Source organism: Colias philodice, chromosome 8 (assembly GCF_061535455.1).
Source record: "Colias philodice isolate Cphi_HAF_F1 chromosome 8, ilColPhil1 Martin Lab GWU primary, whole genome shotgun sequence".
Classification (NCBI taxonomy): Eukaryota; Metazoa; Arthropoda; class Insecta; order Lepidoptera; family Pieridae; genus Colias; species Colias philodice.
This window is the reverse complement of record NC_143093.1, coordinates 3,042,589-3,067,391: the sequence shown is the minus strand read 5'-3', so window position 1 is coordinate 3,067,391 and position 24,803 is coordinate 3,042,589. Positions and strand designations below refer to the sequence as shown.

Genomic DNA, 24,803 nt, shown 5'->3' with positions numbered 1-24,803 from the left:
ATAGGCTACTTTTTACCCCGGGACATAGGATAGGTTTTATCCCGGAAATCCCACGGGAACGGCAACTATGCGGGTTTTTCTTTGACTGCGCGAGCGAAGCCGCGGGTGGAAAGCTAGTTATCAATAATTGTATGATGTATTCCATATTGTAATGCACCACGTGACACCGAAACTACACACTAGAATACCTATGGCTAAATTTTGACAAATCAGCAAATATCGCGTGGCGTATTTACGCCTAGTACAGTCGGACCTTTATATTTTAATCTATTCAGGTTCTTCAAGAAAATGTTAGAAATAAAACCATAACATATAGGCAGAATGTATATTTCTTTTATATAAATTACTTGCAGTTCTTTTCATACATTAGTCTAACATTAAACACATTTCTATTATGTCACACTTATTTAAATTGGTGCTTTAACTTAAAAGAATGGTAAGATTAACCAAGGAATAATATGCATACATTTTGAGGCTGAAACCACTGTTGTGACTAATAAATAATTTAAAAACAGCGATTTTATCCACTATAAGTTCCTCACGATTTGTATAGTTAGCTAAAAGGCTGTTTAAATGTCGTATAGAAAATCCATATACGACCTACAATGCAATATAATGCAAGCTGACCATACGATTCGTGAGCAAATCTAATTTATCTGGCGCCTAGACTAACACTAATTGAGATTATTGAAGGTACATGATTTTACAATATATTAGTGAATGTCACGAGCCACGCTTACGGTCGACCATTACATGATCGGTATTCATTTTTGACATACATCTCCTACACTAATTAAAATTAAGAAATAAATAGGAATACAAACAAGAACTATTTACAAGCTCAGCCTCAAAAACACCTCCGTCTATTTAATATCATTGTGTTTATTTCCATTGATGGCACATTTTGTACAATATTCCAACTGTTGTGTGATTTGGGTGTATTAAGCAATATAGAATTGAACCTTTATAATACAGGATATTTTTTATATAGGAACAAATTAAGATTTAATGAATAATTATTAGCTTTAACTTAAGTTAGTAGAGAAATAAATAAATAAAAATATATAAGCTCTACAAAATATTGTGATGATATTCTTAATATAATGGACAAGATCAGGCATCAACTTTGCATATTGTAAATAAAAATCGGTGACAACAGACGTACATCTGTATTATATTATTGAAAGGAATCAGTCTTGAATTACATATTCAAACATTATATACAGACAAAATTCTACCCGACACAGAATCAAACACTTCACTAAATACCATATTTGAGTCCCATATTCAATACTATTAAATAATACACGAGTTACGATTACCTAAACGTTAGTCGGTACATAAAGGAGCCCGCCCTTTACCTAGCATCCCGTACTAGCAACATAATGGGAGCGAGTACGAACTAATGTCACTGTACTCGGTGGCAAAAATTCACTAATACCCTAATATATTCACTAAACGTTCCAATTGAACTAAGTAAACAGATCTGGTGTTAGATTGAGTATGGATATTCCCCGAGGTACTCTATGAGGGTCGAGGGTAGCGGGAGCAGCCTGTGCTTGGGGGCGCACCAGAGTTTTGGCGTGAGGGGGTTGGAGTCCAGCGCTTTGTGGACAGCCAGTCGAGCGGAGTGGAGAAGGCTTGGTGGCGACTGTCTCAGTGGAGTCTTGAGGAGAACTGGCGAGTGGGCACAGCCTTCTCGGTCCACCCACACGGTGCCAGCAGAACCACGGGCACCGACACTTGTATAGTGTTGCACTAGCTCCACCACACACCTGAACCTGGGCATGAACCTCGCTAGCGGCCTGTCGCAGTCTAATCTGTAAAGATGAAATATTTATATGAAGAAAATCGTTCAGTGTTGAAACCATTTTGTCGTAAATGTTTAGCTTTATAAGCCCATAACTAATGTTTGAATCATAATTATTCAAGGAAGCCATAATGTCCTTACATAAACAATCCGAGTAGGTAAATATTAGTTCTGTTTCAAATACTTTTATCGTAATTTGAAATATGTCTTCAGTCTTTACCACAGAACTACAGAATGACAAAGTAACATTTTACTTAAAAAAGTATTCAAGTGCCATAACGAAACTTTATCGAAAAAGCTGCTAGTAAAGAATGTATTCATGACATCAGTGTAGGTACATCGCGATTAGCAGTAAGCGGTAATGTCAAAGCTATTTAACCCAGAAAAACCGCAATACTAGGAAGAATTACGCCGAATGCTTATTGCACAGTGGCTAGTTGCCGGTGTTGACTCAGTAATTATCTAACACTCGTAACAAGTTTCGTAAATAAATTCGATGAATGAACCTTAAATATTTCAATTTATTAACGATGCAATGACTCATTATTCTATACGAAATATTATTCAAGACTATGCTATAATTACCTACTCATCGAAATTTTGTGTAGCAAATAATTTTCAGTTGAATTAAAATAAATATCCAATGTACCCAGACTGGAATTAATTCTTCATAAATAATTAACAAAACATAATCTCTAAGAAATTCGTGTGAAATTTACATATAAGATAAGTAATACTATTAATCGTACTATCGGTTGTATGCTTTATCTAAATCCCTGTTAAGTAGGTACTATAAAGATAAGACGCTTACCTAAAAAACCCTTGTTCATAATGCAGCCTAACAGATGTAGGCCCTCGTTCCGTTTGTACAGACAACGAGAATATGAAATTTCTATCGCCAGAATCCCGAATCACGAATGCACCAACACTTGCTTCTTTTAATAAATTTCTTGCACCCTGGAAATAATAAAAAATAACGTTAGTATAGAAATTATAATTGCAAAATTTTTACTAATCCATATAAAATACACTAATCCATACTAATACATATTATAAATGCGAAAGTAACTCTGTCTGTCTGTCTGTTACTCAATCACGCCTAAACTACTGAACCAATTTGCATGAAATTTGGTATGGAGATATTTTGATCCCCGAGAAAGGACATAGGCTACCTTTTATTGCGAAATATGTACCACGGGCGAAGCCGGGGCGGACCTCTAGTATATCATATAGGCTAACTTTTAATAGGCGGCCAGACAGTTATCATAAGCAAAATGAAGGTATTGCTGATCGGCATTAATATTAAAGCAGCATACATTTTACGCTCATTTAAAATTGCTAATAGCAACAACAAACGCACGCACACACATCACGCAAACTAATCGCCTACTAGAAACAATTATTTATAATTGATGTTTTTATTTTCTTTTAACAGAAAAAATTGTAAACATGTTCAAATTAGTGGTGTTATGTGCATTCACAGTAATTAATCACTCATATAGTAATTTACATTCCTTGATTTATTTCATTTCAAACCTGCATTGTACATTAAAACAATAAAAAACAATTATATTTTATCAATAAGATTATAGCATATTGTTTTTCCTGTTACAATTGCTCTTGTTATTATTATTATAATCTTTACGTTGTTTTTATCATTTCTGTGTAAAAAAGATAAAAGATTGTTTGGAACGTGTTACGTGTCTACATATACTGATAAAGGCTTGCAAATCTTTATTTTTGATTTGGCAGGAACTAAAATAACTAGTTTGAGATTTGAGTAATATCAAAACCAATTTCATTTATATTCCTGAACTAAAGAAATAAATTTACCTGCCAATCTAAGTTTCCATAGTACCACCCGGACAGCCGCAGCGCTTTGAGTGTATCTGCTAACCGTCGTAGTTCATCATTGTATGGTGAAGGTATTAAGGGGGACGAAGGCACGGTGCAGAGTGGTGAATGCGGCAAGTACGTGGGCTGTATGGTGAAGGGTGGCGTGAGAGGGGTCGTCTGAGCCTTCGCACAGGACAGTGAGACACGGAGCTCATGCCTGCAGTTCGGGCAACAAGCTACGCCGGTCGACCAACTGTTAAGTGGCACCCCAACTTCGACGCACGCATCTGTAACAAACAAAACATATTTGAAATAGGTTTCAGAGCAAATATGAATTGGCTTATGTTCACAGTAAATTCAGTTTAATTGCAGCCATGTGTGCTTTTTTTACCAAAGATAAGACAGTTATCACCAGCATAGTAACAGGCCTGAAAATACAAAATGAGACGATGTTTGTGCCGCTTTGTAGTTCATTTCATAAAAATATATTTATAAGAGATATATAATAAAATTCAGTATGGAATCTGTATGTGCTTATCTCATGTACAGATAATGCAAGTCCTGTAGTTTTGACTTTCTCACAAGAAACTGTAGACATAACTATAAATGTGAAGATTTCTCAAAGTGTGATCAAATTACAATATTGACCAAATTGAAACAAAAATCTATACTAATATTATAAAGCTGAAGAGTTTGTTTGTTTGTTTGAACGCGCTAATCTCGGGAACTACTGGTCCGATTTGAAAAATTCTTTCGGTGTTAGATAGCTCATTTATCGAGGAAGGCTATAGGCTATATACCCTCACGCTACGACCAACAGGAGAGGAGCCACGGGGGTGAAACCGCGCGGAGCGGCTAGTTATAAATACAACTTTCTATTGAATCACAATGACTTATTTTTCAAAATTAAAACTTTACTGATAACCATCTAGGGAAGAATATCAATTATTTCAATACTTCAAATAATACTGAGTAAAACCATTGTTATGTTTCTATTTCATATCTTTTACTATCTCTCCTTTATTATGCATAATCATAAATCAAATAAGTATTATACATAATTGCAAAAAGAAACTAAAATCTACATCATAATGAAAAATATTTTTTTTTACCATAAACAAGTTTACATAGAAATATAAAGCCTCGGGTTGTAGATATAGTTACTTACTACCAAGTATTCCTTATCACATACTATGAATAAATTCCCTTATCATTACGAGTTTAGAGCTATATTTACATTGAAATGATAAGGCACAGTAAGTTGCACGTGAACTAATAGAAGAAAAACACGGATTCTTACAATAATTAAATAATCATCATTTTATAAATTTTAGCGACTAACTTCAATAAAATTTAAAATGAAGTACCCAAATAAATAATTAGCGACACGTTATTTTTGTGTAATGTAAACTCACTTTGTGAAGGTAATCTTCTTGCTATTGTCATGTTTAAAGGGCGGATTTTTACTTCCCGCCTTTCAATCAAACACATCTGCCGTTTACTCTTCGGTGGAATATTAATTGTTCCACCTATTCCGTCTTCAGAGGCCACGGTTTTAAAAGTTTACTCAAAAAAAAAGTCCAAAATATTCTCTTTCTTCTTCATTTGAATACCACGTTACGAAGATATCCTTCGATAAAGCGAACACTGCACGAAGACAATTTTAGTCTTTTACGAAACAACTTTCACTATTTCCAGTCACGATTCACGGCATCAGGCATCCCGCATCCAAATCCGAAATCCAAATGTCAAACACACCGCGGTCCGCGTAAACTTTCAAATTAACAAATGTCACTTGCTAGTGATGTACAGATAATTGCACTATCCAAAGACAACTTCAATAATTCTTAGATTGGTATTTAGTAAATGTATGTACAGTAAATTCTGACTAGTAGTGAACACAACAGCACAACGCGATCGCACGATGAACACTAAAATCTAAATACAGTTGCGTATAAAGTGGGGATCGATGCGGGAGGACGACGCGAACGGCCGAGTGAGCTGTGCGACTCAAGTGACGAAACTCGAACGCTCAGTGTTTCCGAGAATTCATTCACAAACGAACAATAATTATCTAGTTATCTAGTCATTTGCTTGCTATCTTCATTGTATTGTTTGTACGTGTCAATCATTTCTAAGTAAACTCACATTCATATGTATTTTTTTTTTATAATTCATTAATAAGAAAGTAAGAAACACGATGAGACAGTTCGCTGAATTAGTTTTTGTGTTATGTAAACATTTCATAGAATAAATTTCAAGACTTTTTAAAAAACTAACTGCTATATTTAGCAGTTAGTGTTTAGTTAGTTTTTAGCAGTTACTTTTAATACACTATATTTAGTGCATTAAAAGTATTCATTACTGCATTTTTTTTCTGTAAAAAACAATAAAGAATTATACTATCTAAGAAGCCATCGTCGCAACTTTTCGTTTACTACTTACCTAATTCCATTTTTTACTGTGATGGACATGACTTGGAAAAAGAAACGGTTTGACTAAATAGTTAAATAATGCGTGACCCGGTTACAAGAGTTCATGTATTTTTTACTGTACTGCGAGCAATACCCTAGTCACGTTCTATTCGTGGAAGTGTAACTTTTATCATTTTCTTAGGTAGAGGAAAAGGTATGGTAGGTACCACAGAATTTTGTTCGAAATTACGTTTTCGATTAAATATCCAAAATCATTAGAGATCACTTGATAGAACAGTAATTATACACCTTCCAAACATAAGTATGTATTAATCTGATGTAGGTAGGTAATTCGTTTTTACATTTTATTCATCTCCATGTTATTGAATATGAAAAATCGTTTCAAAAATTTGCTAAGATTCGGAATCGTCGATATAGCGATCCTTTTATATTTTGATAACAGAGTTACCAGACATAAACGCAGGTGGTTGGTACGCATACAAAATTCGGACGTGCCATAGAGAGCGAGTTCCCCGTAGTGCGATTATATTTGGCGTTCTCGGAATCACCTACCTGCATTGAAAAGCTTTCACATCCAAGAACCATCTGCCGTTCGCGCAGTGTTCTCATCGGCCGCGGCAGCTGCGTGTTATTTATTGTGATCTCGATTCAAAATCATGTAACCCCCTATCAAAATTAAGTATTATTGTTGTTCAAATTCGTTGATGCGAAAATATGCTTTCAACATAACAGCTGCGCATCAAATTGTTGTTTTTTCAATGGAACGTTAAAATTTCTAACGACTTACTCCAACTACCCTATTCAGCCTCTAATGTTTTTGGAATAAAGTCCGTATGTATGTATTACTTTATTACTTTCCTCTTTGAATAGTGAATGAAAATTTCTACTCTCTATAACCGCGTATTACGTCACTATTTTTATCTGTCAGAAAATATTGCCATGTGCCATAGATAATAGATTGTAGACATGCGCAAAACAGTACGTCAAATAGTAATGCAACATCACGCATCTCTTCCACGGAAGTGATATTACTCCGTAACATCACACATTACCCGATCGATTTTTAATGAAATGATGACCGAGTAACGTTTAAGGTGATAATATGTGAAGTATTACAGATCATATTGAAAAATAGCAATAATAACTGCAATACTTATTAGTTGTTACATATCGTAAAATTACAATTTAAGTAAATATTAAAAAAATGTAGTTGATTTTCCTTCATACTTGGCCACGTACTTTATGTTGTTTGTTAATAATTGTAATGAACGCAAGCAAATGTAAAACAAAATAAAAAAAAGTGAGTGATGCGAGTGATGTTTATAACTGATGCGTAATGCGTGATGTTGCATTACGTGTCAAAGTGATATTACTTTTGTACTATTACACACATTACCTACCCATGTCTAATAGATTGCTATTTGCCGTTTGTTAATTGTTTCGCGGTCAATTGGTACAACAAGGTTAAGAAGGTAACTAAGTATGTAGGTTAAATTGATGTGTACAGTGTTAAACAAATTGTATTTCATTAAAATGTAAGTGTGTGTACCATGTGTGTACAAATTGTATTTCATTAAAATGAACAAGTGATATTATGTTATTTATTTCAAATAGTCCGTACCGTAAGTACCTAAACTTATACAATATACTTAAAGCTATCACATGTATCTAAAAAGAAAAAGTAAGTTTTAAGGTCATCTTCTCTTCTTCTTAGAAGTCAATCGGAATATTAGGTAATAGGTATTTCGATTTCGTTTTCTCAGTGAATACCGTTGACCGGCTGTTATAACATTATTATACCTACTCAGTAGGTACCTACCTACCGGCTACCTTATTCAAAAAAGCCTGTTGTATTGAATTAAGACCGTTGTAACCGGATGTAAATAAATAAATTATAATACAAATTACGGGCGGAAATAGTATACATGTTGCTTTATATTCAATAATACGCACGCTTATTACATATATTAAATACTAGCTTTCCACCCGCGGCTTCGCCCGCGCAGTCAAAGAAAAACCCGCATAGTTCCCGTTCCCGTGGGATTTCCGGGATAAAACCTATCCTATGTCCCGGGGTAAAAAGTAGCCTATGTCCCTTCTCGGGTATCAAAATATCTCTATACCAAATTTCATGCAAATTGGTTCAGTAGTTAAGATGAGGTGATTGAGTAACAGACAGACAGACAGAGTTACTTTCGCCTTTATAATATTAGTATGGATTAATATCATGTAGGTACCCAGTTGTAATATTTAGGAAGTTAGTTTATTTATATTAATTTACTTATAGGTTAACTACCTACAAGGATTTAATTCAATTCAACCGTTCTATCCATTTTGAAGTTTCATAACTAGTGTACATATACTTACATATTAGTTAAGAACTTAAAAATTCAATAAAATATTTTACTATTCCTTATCAATCCTTTACATTTATGTACCTAAGTATCTATATTTTACTTCGTAGTGGCTAATGTTAATCTTATATTTATCTAATATCTAGGTATCTAACCAAAATGTTGCTAAACTCGTCAGCATAAATATTCATGCTCAGACATCACACGCTATTTGCGGCGAATTAATTCGTCACTACATTACACAATCCGACTTGATAAATAAATACAATTGATAATTATTTTAAAACGTGCGGACCGTGTCCTTATGGGTATCAAACCATAATATTGCCGTCTTCTGGGAATTTTGTTGAACAAACGCGGGAGGTGGTTGAACTGGTTAATACCACTAACCACAGTTACTATGTTTAAAAACGATAAAATCTCAATAGCTTGATTGTATTTACTATATTATAATTTATGATCGTTGATTAAAGGTTTGAAGGACATGAAAACTGTAACGGTAAATAGGGTAACGGCACCAGTGGTCAGCCTCATAACAGCTTTTTGAAGTTTTGACAATTGCCATTTCTACAACAATCGTCGAATAAAAAAACGTACAACATGTATGGATTTATTGTTTATTGTAGTTTCGAATCAGCGTTTATCAAAAACAATAATTCTCTTGGTAAAATATATAATTAATTTTAAACAAAAAATGGCCCAGTGTCCCAGTGAACAGCCTCTAAAAACCAATAAACAGCCTTGTTGAACCCAGTGTTCAGCCTTTAGTAAGTATAACTAATTATGAGATCAAAATAAACAATGTTATATCAAAATCAACTATATTAATCACATTTTTATAGCAACGATTCACTTAGCACAAAAAAATGTATATCGCACATAATACAAATATTATTTTAAACATACTATTACAATCTCTTTGTGTCTTCTTATTTTCTAGGAACTTCTTATTATTTATCATAAAAACAGCAATAATTCTTTTTAAAAAAATCACCGATATTAGTTTATAATATTATTGATGTATCTATAATCCACAATATATATAATCAACCACAGGAGGATCTCTTTCGGAGGATTTTTCTGGAGGATACTGTTGTCTTGGTGGCATTTTTAGCTAGAAAAAAAGGGAACAATAATAACTTTTGGATATGAATACACATAATACCATTATTTCAGGTAAAACTTAACTAACATGAAGTATTACTTATAGATTTAAACACAAACATTCGCATTTATACTTAAAATATTATTTCAATAACATCGTGGCTGAATACTGGATCATTGAGACCACAGATTGAGACCCAGTGGTCAGCCGCTTGAAAAAAATATTTTGAAATGCGGCTGACCACTGGGTTTTCTAACAATTAGGAATAATCCCAGTAATCAGCCCCAGGGGCTGTCCATTGGATCTTTCATAAAAAATCAGTATCCAATGGTCAGCCCCTCAAATTTTTAAGTAAAAAAACAATATTTTTTATCAAATTTCATAAAATTAAATGCTCTAAGTAATCTATAAAGTTATTATCTATAAAACACAATCACATTTCATACTAAAATATGTTATTTCTCACCTTTCAAAAGAGCACCACGTGAAACAAAAAATATTGCAGACATGACACTTCTGCTCTTGTCGGCGGACAGCACCTGTACGAACGTGTTTACTTCTCTCCCCTGACCCCCTGCTGCTCCTATCGCGTGATGCATGAACCAATAACGAAACAGAGCTTCTATTTAAGTGCGCGTGATTTGGTTATTTTGATTACAGCGATATTTATGGCCAATAAACAACGCAATAGGCTGATCACTGGTGCCTGGCTGACCACTGGTGCCGTTACCCTATGTCTCAGATTAAAGAATTTCGTAGAACTCAAATCCGAAAGTAAATCCTCTTAAAAGATAAACAGTGTGGGTATGCCAAAAAAAGATAATCCTGTGAATTAATTACAGTAATAAGACTTACTTCCTACGCTGATAGAAATAAATGTTTTACCGTTTTCGGTTTTGCTTCAACTCAACACAGCGTGATTGAAATTATTGTATTACTTCGCGAAAGGAACAGCTGTACACGGTTCAAAGGTTCAAATATCAGCGCGAAATGCGACTCCTATTTTTATATTTGATTGGAAAAGGTTTTTTGAAAACGCATTTTTACAGCGAATGCTCAGATTTATAGTAAATTGTAATTACCATAGTACTGTGTATGTGTGTATTATGTTTAGTTTTCTCAAGAATCAGCCAATGACTGTACATATAACAATAGACATACATTTATTTCTGTTTACTGAGAAACCATAGTCTTCCAAAAATAGTTTTCGACTCGAGAGTAGTGAAATTCCGAAATATTTCTACATATTGTAATGATGGCAAGTTGCCATACAATCTACTTGTAATTAAATTGTGTAATAAATAAAGCAAATGTAACAGAAGATTAACCTAGATTTATTATACAATTATGAAAGGATATTAATTCTATTTACTAATGCATTATTTATACGTATCGCTGGTAATTAATTCTATGACATGAGATTAATATAGGTACCTATGCTTGACTGAGCTTCGTTTCGTCCTCTATAAAAACACTATTTAAATTGTAAAAACATCGTATAATATAATTACAATATTAAAATATTAAAAAAATATAGACGAGCATATTTTTGCGTATATAAAATCGCGTTTGCTTTGATTTGTATCGCAGAAAAAGAAACACTGAATCTTGTTCGATTTGACCTAACAAGGTTTCATACATCTTTATAAATATAACGTATTGTTTATATTTTTTATCATATACTTTTACCCGGGCTCATCAATCATCATAAAGCTTTCTGCTGGTGAAGTAAATTTTCAAGTAGTTTCAGAGGCTAACTATAACTTTTTTTAAACTCACGCAAGTTAAAAATTTTCTTCTTATATTATTGTAGATTTATTTAATTAATGGAAGTCTTGGCATTATATACTCTCCTAGTAGTATGAAGTAATTTAATAGCAGATTCAGATTAATTTCCCAACTTGAGTTAGTGTTGTAGACTATAGAGTGATTAGTGAGTAAACTCTACACGCCCATTGTTATTCGGCAACGTGTTCGGAACAGAACTTTCCAACTTCGGTAGTTCGAGTGAGTTTTGATATGTTTAAGGTGGTTACTGTAACAACATTAATTATAATTTTGACTGCAACTGTAAAGTTATGGTAATAATAGATACTAGGACAACAAGGACAACAAAGACTACAAAGACGTTCAAACCACAGTTGTTAAAACCTTGGTTTCGCGAAATTATCTATGAATTTCACGGAGTTCTAGTAACTACGCTTATACTAGTAAGTAATATAAAACAATGCCCATATAGAAAGTTACTGCACCCACACTCGTAATGTTCTCGCATGGTATTGTTAGTGGAGGTTTTCTCGAATTCTCTGTTGTATGACAGTATCTTTCTCAGAAACGCCTTTGTCGCTATTTATAAAGTATACCTATTATATTCTGAAAGGTGTTCGTTACACCTTCGCCTCAATACTTGGAAAAATATGAATAATTTTGTACTTTGCACACGCTTGGCTTTATAGAATTTTAAAATTAGAATAAAATATGGTAGGTAGTTATGCAGTATAGAAGTTAGAACCTGCATCCAATAGTCCTATCAGCAAATTGTAAGTTCTTTGCGGGCTATAAAGGTGAAGCATATTTTTCTAATAAACAACACTAATTTGTCTTATTGGAAGATTTTGATAATATCGTCTTACACGAGGTGGACAATATCATTTTCACGGTAAAATTGTATTCATCATCTGACTTTTTTCTAAATTCAAATCGTATTGCATCATGCATAACATCCCACTTTATGTTTAAGTGGTACCTTTACAAAAATTAAAGAGTAAACCGATGACGAAATTTGGATTAAAATGAATACTCAAAATCAATTAAGCAACAAAACCTCACCGATAAAATTCGCGGAATCCATTTCAATATATTTAACAGCCTTTCGTTCGTAAGCATTTCACTGAACAGAATAATTGATATGGCTTATTGGTATACACATGAGATTATACATATATTTTACGGTAACTGGACAGTTTAATAAGCGCCCGTTAGAACTTGGAAATGAACTGAACTTTCACATTGCTAGCCTAACATGTAATATTATGATACACGTATAAATGTCTCGGATTATCTTGAATTAATTTAATATTATACTTATTTGCTAGCTTATAGGTACTGACAAGTTCGTATACCTATTAAACTAGGCCCTTTTTTCACCAAAACATATCTTTAAAAAGACTGAAACTGAGAATTTAATTTGTAATGGCACTTTGGCCTGTAAAGTAGGTACGCGAGCGAAGCTGCAGGCTGAAAGCTAGTCGTATATCATAAAGTCACGTCATCCGAGAATTTTGTCAAACATTTGGGTGCACTCACACACATCAGTCACCGTCAAGTCACCGATGACTGATCGGTGACGGTTTGTGTACGTATCCACAAACACCAGTCACCGTCATGTTGTCCGTCAGTCACGTCGCCGGTTTGACTGAATCATTGAACACATACATCAGGTTAGTCAGTGATTAGACGTGTGTCACGCTAGAGAACATGTAGCAATTGACGGTAGCACGACGCTGACTGAACTGAGACGTGACGGCACCGGGTGAGTGGGGAAAAAAGTATGATACATGTATGGAAAGATTATTTGACGTGCCTGACCGGTGACGTCACTGATAGATTTCGTGCCGGCGACTGTCGTGTGGGAACAGAGTCATACTAGAACTATTGATACATATTTTTTTTTAATCCTGTCCGGTGACGTGCCGTGACGGTGACTGATGTGTGTGAGTGCACCCTTAACGATTTCTTTGAATGTTGTATCTGTCTGAGTTTCAAGTCTAGACTAGATCGGGTTGCTATGACAACGCGTCTCGTTGCGAGAATTGTGAATGATTTCATCATTAATCTTTATTAAGCGCGGTATCGCCTTTCCGAGACTATTAATCTCTTTCACTACAAAGTGGATGTTAATTAAGAATATCTTTTGAATTTCTAATTCACTAGAAATTATTACTACTATCCTTACCTACTATCTAACATTATTATTATTTGTGCTACTACTAAATGTTTGTAATTGTATTCTTTTTTATTATCATATTTCTTTGTTTCCTAGTATGAGTCATATTAGTATTTATGACAAGATAGTATCATCAATTAATACCTAATACTTAATTCCAGGTACTACTTTCGTAAAAACATACACTATACAGATAGTATTACTGTGGTATCACGTTATAAAACAGCAACAGTACTTATCCGATTGAACCAAATTTTCTATCTGGCTGCCTACAATTTGCTTATTGCACTGTGAACGACCAAATAGGTCAACATTTCTTCAAACTCAACTGTAAAAAAAATGTATACGGATCTGTCATTTAGGTGTCACTTGAAGACATTTATCAGTAAGTAGCAACGAGCAACACCGTTTAGCAGAATTAGACCCGAGTGCTTATTTTGTGGGTGTTAAAAGTAAACTACTAGGAAACACTCGTCATACCGCACATTATCGTTATGAAGAAATATTCACTGAGTCACAGGGCTGAACTCGTCGAGTTTCTTTGTTTTATTTTTGTTGCGTCCTTGTAGTAAAAAATAACAATTCTAAGTATAAATATTTCTGGCAAACCATTTGTCTGGATGAAAAGCGAATCTGGTTTATTGTAAATACAATGAATTCCTGAACGAGTGCGTAATTTCGAAACTTAAAAACAATAATAGATACGTACCAATACTATGTATCTCGTTTACAGTCTTATGTAGAGAAAACGTAAATATGTACCGCGGGCAAAGCCGGGGCGGACCGCTAGTTGCATATAATACTGAAAGGTTTAATAATAATAATATCGGCCTTCTACTATCATATGCTATCTATTTACTATCATATCATATTTTAAATCAGAAGGGGATATAAATAAAAGAATAATAATGTATGCCAATGAAAACGTGTTAACAAATGATGTCAACACAACGGAATTTAAATTTCGATTGTTGAAACAGCTGTTGATACTCGCTCGTTTGTTAAAATTCACGTTAAAATGTATTATCAAGAAGTAAGAGCAGGACATTGCGAAATTAATTTATATAACGCAGCAAAACCGCCATCGTTTCTCAGAAGGCGATTTAAATGTTCCGCGAATAATCGCATGTCGATATTAAAACACAATTTGTATTATTACGATATCTTGGATATAAAATATCTGAACGTATTTCCAAGAAGGACGTCTAATAAAGACCTCGAGTGCTTTCGATACCTTAATTGGTTAGTTACAAGAATATGCCACTACCTGATAACTTCTGTTGATTTGAAGCTTTTTTCCCACGACGCGAATGTCTTGTACTGGGGTTCGTAAATAATTAACTATGGTATAGACTTTAAGGTATATGGTCAAGGTTCTCATAAATAAATAAAAAATAGTTAATAAATAGTTATTATTTTATGCTCATTAATGATATTTGCCACGATTTTTACAGCGTCTCAGCTGTCAAGTCTTTTTCAGTGTCGCCAATTAAATACCTGAGTATGTATGTAGTTGTAGATCTTTTTTGGTAAAGCAATATTGAAGTCATATTTGTAATCTTATATAAAATTATATCTAGATATTTACAGCTTCTTAAAATAATCCAGGTAGATCGTAGAGTAATAATTTATCAATCAATAATGCAATCATCCGTCCATTTAGACAATAATATACACAAACGGCGTGCTAGATTTCCGATAACATTTCATTACCTGTATTTTTAACAATCCATACTAATATTATAAATGCGAAAGTAACTCTGTCTCTCTGTCATGAAATGACATGAAATTTGGTATAGAGATATTTTGATACCCGAGAAAGGACATAGGCTACTTTTATCCCGGGAAATAGGATAGGTTTTATCCCGGAAATCCCACGGGAACGGGAACTATGCGGGTTTTTCTTTGACTGCGCGGGCGAAGCTGCGGGTGGAAAGCTAGTTTAACATATATTTTGTTTATAAGCATTGACACATTTTCATCATACTTCTATAAGTTTCAAAACGTGTCTTTGTAAAAATCCTTTCACACTTTCATTGTTCGCACTAAAAGGTGTGCATAGAATCTTGATAGTTGATATGACATCAAAGGTTATATCTAGATGCGTCTATATCGAGTGTTTGTCCAACGTCCCCACAAGGTTATGGATAATGGAATATACAAGGTGTATAGTTATATATAAATATCTTTACATACTATGTATCACTTTTTCTTCTTCTAAAAGAATTGCATTTTCGTTCTTTATTTTTATTGATATGTGATAAAATTGTGAGTCAATATTCGTCACAGTTTATTTTCTGTTTATCTGCAGGGTATTCCCTATAGGCTATGATAAGATATGCCGCTCATATCTTTTGGTAAACTCACTTGAATACATAACTATTCAGAGTCAAAAATCCGTCTTCTTACTTTGGTCAACTATTTCAGGACAGGACATATTTCAGGACAATTTTCACACACGGCACGATCTGATTCCATACTAAGCTTTCGCTTGTGTTATGGAAACCAGATGGCTGATAAACATACATATACAATTTTAAATAAATACTTATATATAGATAATTAACACCCAGACACAGAACAAACAGTTGCACTTTAAATTTCAATAATAAAACAGTGCTTTCCCTAGCTCCCAGCAATGTTTAGCAATTACCAATAGTAGCTTAACTTGGATGTTAATAAATTTATTTGAATTAACAACTGTAACAGCTATTCATAATATGGTGATAAGTCGATCATACTTACTCGTAATGGGTTGCATAGTTAATTGGGTATACTATCCCATTATTTATTAAAAAAATATAACGTTGTTGCAGAAAATATTTCTCTCTGCAAAGTTCGATTTTCAATTGCGCAGTTTCAAAAGCTTTTAAGAGAAAATTGGATGCCGGGAGCGAGGGCCTTTTAATTTAAGCTATATGCGAGTAAACGCAAATAAAAATGTTGATCGAATATTTTTCGTCCAATATTGTTGTATTTTATAGTTAATTGGGTTAACGATTTTATAATTGAGTCCTTGTTAATTTTAACAGCATTTCGTAAATATTAAATTCGTTAATAATAATTTAATCCGGTAGAACGTCCTCGTTTTATAATCATTATATCTTCAAGCATGTTTTCGAATGACGAATCAAAGAGTTCTTTAAAATAACTATACGGAATAGATGTAGAGCAACATAAGAAATAAACTTTATCAGTTTTTCTCAAAGCAAAGTCCAGTTTTTTATGTTAATAGATAAGAAGATGAATCGGGAACTGAAATCAAGTCCTAAAATATACAAACACGTTCTACTTAAAAATTTAAATTTAAATCGGTACCTAGAGCTCTTATTATCATACATTAGGTACACTATAAGTTAACACTCAAATGTGCTAGAACTGTTTAACTATACTTATTTAATAAACATGGTCATCAATCTCCTCAGAACACACTTGCTTTATCGCTTTTGATATTAGATTTCTCAGTTTTTTCACACTTCAGATCAACACTTCGCTTTAAGATATTTAAAAGATGTGAGATGATACGAAACACAACGTTTTAAAAAAATAATCCAACAATAATATGCAAAACATTCAGCATTTCTGACTCGCACAAATCTTTGATATATACGTCACTCCAAACCGTATTAGATATATACCTATAGACGAGTTGTTTTCCGGAAACTCTTAAGCAATGGACACGGCCTTCACAAAAAATTGTTTCGAAATGTAGCTAGATTTTTTCAGAGCATTTTTTTTTTTGCAAAACTGTTAAAGTAGCTCGTGGATGTCAATTAGGAGATTCGTTTAAATAATAAAAGAGAAACACATTGATGTTTCGTTAGTCACTTCAGAATTCCTTTAGTAGGTGGGTACGAAAGGGCCATTCACTTTAGCCTCTGACACCGAGGCGAGGTCGCACGATTTCATCAGGTTTTCGTCGCCTACGTACCTACTCATTCGACTTCTATGAGAATTGAAAATGTGCACTCATATGTGAACAGTAAACAAAACGTCGTGTAGATATATATTTTTTTAAATAAACATATAAAAACACTCTATAGACTGACAGATTGTTGTCAATTGTGTGTATCGTCCTTGGTACTCGAAAGGAAAAGGAGGACGATGACGATGATGTCAATTCATAATGTCCGAATTGGCCTCAATCCAGTGCCAATAAAAACGGAGTGTGGCGCGGCTCTGAAAGCTCATAAAGACTTTGGCAATAAACGTGCCGTTCGAATGTAGAGTTTCGCTGAGCAACCTTCGCGTGTTCTCAGAAACTTCGACGACCGGTTGGCCGTTCGACGCTGCCGATTCTCGGAACGACAACTCGTGGCCGTTTCGATTTTTTAAAATAAACGTTCCGTTATAGACTTACGTGCATAGCTTAAGATTCATAGATGCACAATTAGATGTTATGCAACCCATTAATAAGAGTGACTATTTATGTCGCGAGCCAGCCACGCTTCCGAGTGAAAGGGCTTCCTACTCTGAACTTGTTAAACTGGTTGTTGGATAACGAATTTGCCTTCATTCACGCGTCCAGTATCACTACAGCGTTTTGCTTACCTAATGAAAATATAATATTTCTTACACGTGGCTAAATAAAACATACACCAAGAAAGTTAAACATGCGACATACGCCTTATCAGTCAATATGAGTCGCGTTGCAAGTAGGTATACGAGTATATTATGTGCCGTTTTGCTGACGTAAATACAAATGTTACGCGCAGAGCCGCAGACTGATTGACTGACCGACGCTGAACAGGTGATCTAACTTAACCTTCACCTTATCGTAATTTATTATGATACAATTCAGTGCACTACGTTGCTTAAAAGTATGTAAATTTAAAGAAATTTTATTCTAAGTCAATATAAAGAGTAATTCCTCGAAGCGTTTGTTGCGTAAACAAGTAAATAACATTTAAGAGATTTCTCAGATCTTGCAATTTGAACGGCGGCTCTGAGTATTTATAAAAAATCCTCCATCAGTCGATATTAAAACTACCAGCAGCATTGCAATCTGAGCTCTGTGTTGTTTATGGTAGAGCTATTTCGGTGCAGCAATGGAGATCAAAGCAGTATTTCAATCAGTTCATTAGGCGAAACCGCCGGCCGGCTTCGCAGTATTCCGCTATTGAAATTTAAACTAGTTTATATTCCAGAAAACGTTTTTGCTTTTCCGTTTTGTCCTAGGGCAATGGTAACAACGATGCCCAACCGTGACCAAGTAAATTTATGCTACACTAGATCCTAACACGCGACAGCTTTGGTAACGGATTGGTTCAGAGATCTGATGAGGAGATAAAATTAATGTTTATATTATAATTGAAATGAAATAGACTGGACCATTGGTCGATTGTAATCTCTTATAACCTTATCCATTTTTTGTATCTATTCAAGTTAAAGGTAAACAGCGGTAAGTATGATATCATTTCTGATCCTGGTTAATTGGAATTGATTTGATTAATCATTTCAAGGAAGTTTAATGAAATTACACGATTAAAGTTTTCTCTATAAATGGTTATGTCATTCTGCGAACTTTTGATCTATTATTGACTAGAAAACTTACATCATTTATTACTCACATCAACATCGCTTTACAGTTTGCACCACGATGACTTCCTCATAACTTTATGGAAGAACGAATATTACAAGGCATAATGACTGTAAGTTCTAAGAAGCATAACACGAGCTTCGTACAAATCTTAGGTCAGCAAGCGTTAAGTAAAATTTAACGGTGTGTCAATCTTAGGTTTTTCGTCATTCCGCGAACAATGGTGTACGGTGGAAAAAAATGGGCATTATACTTGCCATTTCTCATAACAACCCTCGGGTCGGAGGCTTCTGAGGATTAATTACGCGTTCCGCGTAGGGCCGCCACCGGGCCATTCGATTCTCGGTAAACACGAATCGAAAAAGGAGCAAAAACGGACGCGGCTCATTCCGAGAACACGCATACCTGCGCCAGCGCACACATCCCACCTTCCGACGTTTCGATCCAACGCACATTTTCCTAGTAGTTTGTCTTCGAATGAATATCTCTTTTTCATATTCCTGTTAATTTTATATATCGTAACGTTACATTGATTGATTGGCTCTATTCGTGATATACGTATGACATTCAGGTACTGATTAGAAGGATTTATAATTTTTTCTAAGATATCAATTGAGGAAAATTGTAAGAGAACAATAAAACATGTTACTAGAGTCATTGATACGTGTATCACCAACGTAAGTTCTGAAACAGGCAACAATTTGACTAATTGAAAATTAAAATAAAGAGCAAAACGCGGTCGGCGATTCTGAGAATATTCATTTCAGTTATATATGGCCTGCCTTTGTATTGCCTCAACATGTTTTTCAAGATAAAACCTTTGCCTAGTAGCTTGCATAGTCAAACGACGTCGATGACACCGTTTTCTGGGAAACGGTGTATGTTTGCATTATGCAATGCATTACGGCTAACATAAAAGCATAGTATTAGTTAAACTAAGTACAATTTATGTAGGTACATCTATCTATGTATCATTGTGAATGCAGTTTATAATCATGTTCTGAGAACGCTTTAAATTCTTATTTGCAGGAATTTTAATTTTATGATTATTATTCGTAACTGGCCTGTAAATTACATTTAGTACCATTGATTTACGTTGAGTACTAGTATTAATCAAATTCGTATGCATTTATTTGCATATTTCCTTATTATATTCTAATTAATTGTGAAAAAAATTTAATGCTTTAAACCACAATGATTTTACGATCCATTTTCTGGGTAGTTACTGGTGTTATAAATTATAATGTGACAGTGTAGGTAAATTTAAAGATATCGAGAAGGACGAGGCAAGGACATGATGTCAATCAACACAAAACCACAGTAACAGGTTTAACACCAAATTTGCAACGAAACAAAAGCGGTAATTCTTATTAATTGTTACTTCATGAAAAAAAGATAAAAATCGTTGTAGAATTGTATTTAAATAGAATCGAAGCAACGTCAGCTCTTGGACGAATGCATTTTATCCAATCCAAGTTCCGACGACGAGTACAATCGCATATTGTTTATCATTTACCGGGAACATCAGAGACTGGTTTACGGAGAACTATTATTGCCTTTGTTTATCGGCGAAGGGAGACAATGGTGTTTTTTGCGTGGTATATTAAGCCAAAGAGCGACCACTCAATGGCTATTGTTGGCTTTTATTGTTCTACGATGATTATTTTCGTAGAACGATTGCTAATATAGGAACAATTTTATAGAAGCCATACTGAGAAGTCAAAGAGGATAAATTATAAGTACTGTTATTTAAATTACGGGGAAATTATTATCTCCTACCTTGACGTTGATTACCGACATTGAAGTTTTCTTCTAATACTAATTTAGAAATGCTTTAAGAATTCCACAAGAATTCTAAAGAAAAATAAGTACATAAAAAATTTATAGAATCATTTGAGGTGATCTTCTTCAAAGAGAAAGTGGCCTTGGCTACAAATAAAATTGCAAGCAGTACAGTAATTCAGTTTCACTCTGTAAGAAGTGAAATTAAATAATGGATAAAAGCATACAACGTTCGTGAAAGTAACCTCCACTTTAAATTACTTTAGCACTTTCTAATCGTGCAATATGTTTTAAATATAAACGGACATAAAATAAAATAAAAAGGATTACCTGCATAATAAATATCTAAAGATTTCTGCAATATTACAAATATATATTATAAGCTTTTGGTCGCGGCTTCGCTCACATAAGTAATGTAAAACTACATCCTTGAATCAAACACACAAAAAAGTCAAGCTGTTTATGAGGAGTGCAGTGACAAACACACACGGAATGAATATAAACATGCGTATATATTTTTGATAGGAAAATAGAATTTACAGACAACGATCGATTTTCCTTTACAGAGGAACAATACAATGTTACGCACAATACTGACTATTGATTGCGTTGCGTAACATCGGTTTGTTCGCTTAATAGGCTTTAACATTATTACAGCTATATCATATTAACATATTAATTTTAATATCCTTGACAATATTCCTTTCTTAAGGCGAAACAAAAAAATGAAAATATTTTGATTGTCGTGAGGAATTCTTGCTACTCGTTTACGATAACGTCGCACAAGTTCGTAAAATTGATAACGTACCTATACATACCTATTTGATAAAAAATACTATATCATCGATATAAAAAGTGGATTGTTATTAGTCTAGACTGTAAATATTTATGAGTAGGTATATAGATATCAAAGTACAATACGACCAACGTAACTTGGCGGGCCTGAACATAGCCTCTGCGAACTTTCGCGCATGTACACTCGTATAAAAAATAGTGTTATAGGCATTCATTTTTTTTTTACTGAAATTCGAATAAAATTTCCTTATACAGAGACCAAGTACAAATAAAATAAATATCAAACCGCTATGAGACATAAAGCTATAAAAATAACCTAATGAATTCAGGATTCACTCACCTTTCGATATATATATTTTTCTTTTTTTAAATACTGCGTTAAATCAAATATTATTTTTCTCGCCTGGCGATTTAAAACAATATTATTATGCTTTGGTGGCATCTTTGTTCGCGAATAATACGACCAAATTTAAAACTAAACTCCTAACAATATAATAATAAGATTTAACAAATAAAAACGATCAACGAAAACTTTTGTAACCGCCGGTACTCAAGACAGAGATAGCGACACGAACACGACACCAATGTTAACGTGTGACTGAGACACATAATTGCGTACCGAGAATTGCCGAATATGCTCGAAGTTATACGACGTAAACAAAAAGGGATGTCCACTATGCGTGTCTGAGGATGTTGATTAATCGATTTTTTTTCAAATCGATTGAAATTGAATAATAAAATATATTTATATTTAATTTTATAAGAGGTTTCAAATATTCTCAATCAGTCTTTATTGTAGTGATCATTTATAAATAATTGATATTTAACTAAATCATGCAGTCCTATAAGTTATAACCATGAAAATAAAATGTTATTAGTTTTTTTTTGTTATTAAAGGCGGAATCTCTTTTACTAACGACAACATTCATTAATTCTGTAAATCTATTTCGTTTAGTATCTCATATAAATAAATTTCAAATCGATAAAAATCGATTGCGATATTTGATCGAATAAAGGGATGATTGTGTTTACATAGAGTCAATCCCGTCCGATTAGGGCCCTTCTGGCCTCCTCCACTCAAGCGACAGCTCAAGCCGAGGTTCGTGGTCCCCGTCAAGGGGGGACGCCCTTGTGCATGTCGCTACCAGGGTGAACCTTCAGTTCACCCCCGCGTCCGCGTTAAAATGTAGAAGCCCTTCTGGCTAACATTGAGAGACACCACACAAAAAAAAAAAAAAAAAAAAATAGAGTCAATCCCTAGCCTAGATCTCCGCCCCGCGCACGCCGCCTCATGCCACCATTTCGTTCCTAAAAAACGTTCGTGCGCAGCCTTCTGCGCGAAGTTCAGGCCCGCCAAGTTACGTTGTCCACACTGTAAAAGGCATAATTTGATGACATTTGCTAGAGCTCTACTTAAAGTAGAGTCAAAATATGTAATGGAGGAATACGAATTCTGCAAACTCATCTTCTGTCTTCAGTAAAGCTTTGGATAACGTGACAGTGCTAATTGTTTTCAAATGAATGCCCTGTCATTAACACGCTTCGACAACATACTTGTGTACGTAAACATTTACCATTTACATTAGATCGATCGCTTCAATTAATTATTCAAGCTATTCGTGGTTAGATTAAATATCAGTATCACCTTATACTCTCGTAATAAGGATACTATTTTACATTAATTTCCAATGAGATGTATGCAAAACTCAAAGACATTTAAATACAAAATATTCATTATCATATGGCATGGGTCATGGTAGTGAAACAAATGCCAAATTTATCTGAAGATGAGGTCAAAGGTCGCGAGCAGATAATAAATTCAAAGAAATTTAAATAGTGACATATAATAGCTCATGATTATTTTATTTTTTATATTACTGCAAGATAGAAGGTATCTACTTGCGGAACTGGTGAATATTGTTTTTATTTTATGAAATGATGAAATGTTTATTTAAACAATTCTTCAAGCTTCCATAACGATTTTAAGATTGCATTTTTTAACGAATCGAAACTTGAACTTTGAAGTCAATGTCGAATTGCACCCTACATTCTACAACCGCCGATTACATTTTAATTAATTTTATGTTCTTTTGTTTTAAAATAAATAAATCTACCCCTTTTTTGTTCTGGAAATAAGGTAAAGGTGATGTCAAAATATAAACTGTTATCCTGTGCTGTTATCATTAATACTTACCTACCAAGTTATTTCCATAATACATAATATTACCTAGGTATGTACCTTACATTCTGTCCTCATTTATTGCTTTATTTATTTTTTCATTATATACCTAGGTAAGTAATACATATTTCTTTGAAACAGCGCATAGCATTTAATGTAGATGACCTGAAGACCTTAGCGATATCAGTTGGCGCCATTCGTGATGTCAGTAAATTATTTCGTTTATTTTGACGTTCTTAACAAACAACTTTCAAGTCCCTCTAGAACTTTCTGTACTTTATTAATTTTTAAGAAAACATTCTATAAATATTGTACTTAAACTTATTAAAACTAACTCTTACCTGGTAGTTTAACCACCATTTGAGGTGTGAACGAATGGTTGGGATCCAATGTAAACGCCTTAAAAGACAACTGAACACAGAAACACAAGTCCACTTTTAATTATATTTCCTCAAATCCACTTCATTTGCTCTTTCGATTCGCAGTAAACTCTATAAGCAGTTTCGTAGAAAGAGAATGCACTGGAGAAATTAATTTGCAGAAACCGACGTCGCTGGCGGCTGTTCGTCCGCGTGCCGTGTCAGAAACGTTTTCTAAGAAAGCTCACATTCAATTTCACTCAATGTCGAGAGTATTTATCACAGATAACGATATCGTAACGGGAGGTGAAAGTTCGACGAGGCGGGCTGCATCGACGTAAGCCCTCTCTTGTGTACGAAAGTCGACTGGCGAACGGCGAACGCGAAATAAACACGCGGGAAGCAAGCGAACGCCAACGCGACCCGCGCGCGCCTTCTCTACGTCGCCCGACGTGCCCACACTTCCAAGAACTACCAACCTTGACGTTTCGAAGAAATAACTCAAGGCATTGTAACTTATTTTATATAAAACTTATATTTCTTAGAGCACGCCATCCGGCGCGCAGCTGGCGTTGCGACTTCTATAGCGGCCCCTCTTCGACCTTTGATAGTTACGTTAGAAATATGTCTAGCTTTATTGTATCTATCAATCATGTGACGTAC

General features: G+C 34.2%; 1 protein-coding gene across 2 annotated transcripts; it reads right to left on the bottom strand.

Annotated features, from left to right (window-relative positions):
• Positions 1-311: 311 nt before the first annotated feature.
• On the bottom strand, positions 312-24,524 carry LOC149486394 (suppressor of cytokine signaling 2-like). Of its 2 annotated transcripts, none has more exons than XM_089698054.1 (4): positions 24,123-24,524; positions 3,644-3,933; positions 2,622-2,767; positions 312-1,820 (listed from the first exon to the last, which is right to left on the bottom strand). In XM_089698054.1, exons 1-4 carry the CDS (start codon positions 24,139-24,141, stop codon positions 1,493-1,495), a joined length of 783 nt encoding a protein of 260 aa, XP_089554180.1. In that variant the 5' UTR covers positions 24,142-24,524; the 3' UTR covers positions 312-1,492. The 2 variants fall into 2 exon arrangements, with proteins under 2 accessions (XP_089554180.1, XP_089554179.1); XM_089698053.1 differs by lacking the exon at positions 24,123-24,524 and adding an exon at positions 5,062-5,595.
• Between the last annotated feature and the right edge of the window lie 279 nt (positions 24,525-24,803).

What these genes read in the sequence shown, in the direction of transcription:
- LOC149486394 (XM_089698053.1), bottom strand. Translation starts at nt 5,137, where the DNA reads ATGTGTTTGATTGAAAGGCGGGAAGTAAAAATCCGCCCTTTAAACATG. An exon ending in ATGGAAACTTAGATTGGCAG is followed by an intron (nt 2,768 to 3,643) that starts GTAAATTTATTT and finishes TATTATTTCCAG; the next exon opens with GGTGCAAGAAATTTATTAAA. An exon ending in TATGAACAAGGGTTTTTTAG is followed by an intron (nt 1,821 to 2,621) that starts GTAAGCGTCTTA and finishes TCATCTTTACAG; the next exon opens with ATTAGACTGCGACAGGCCGC.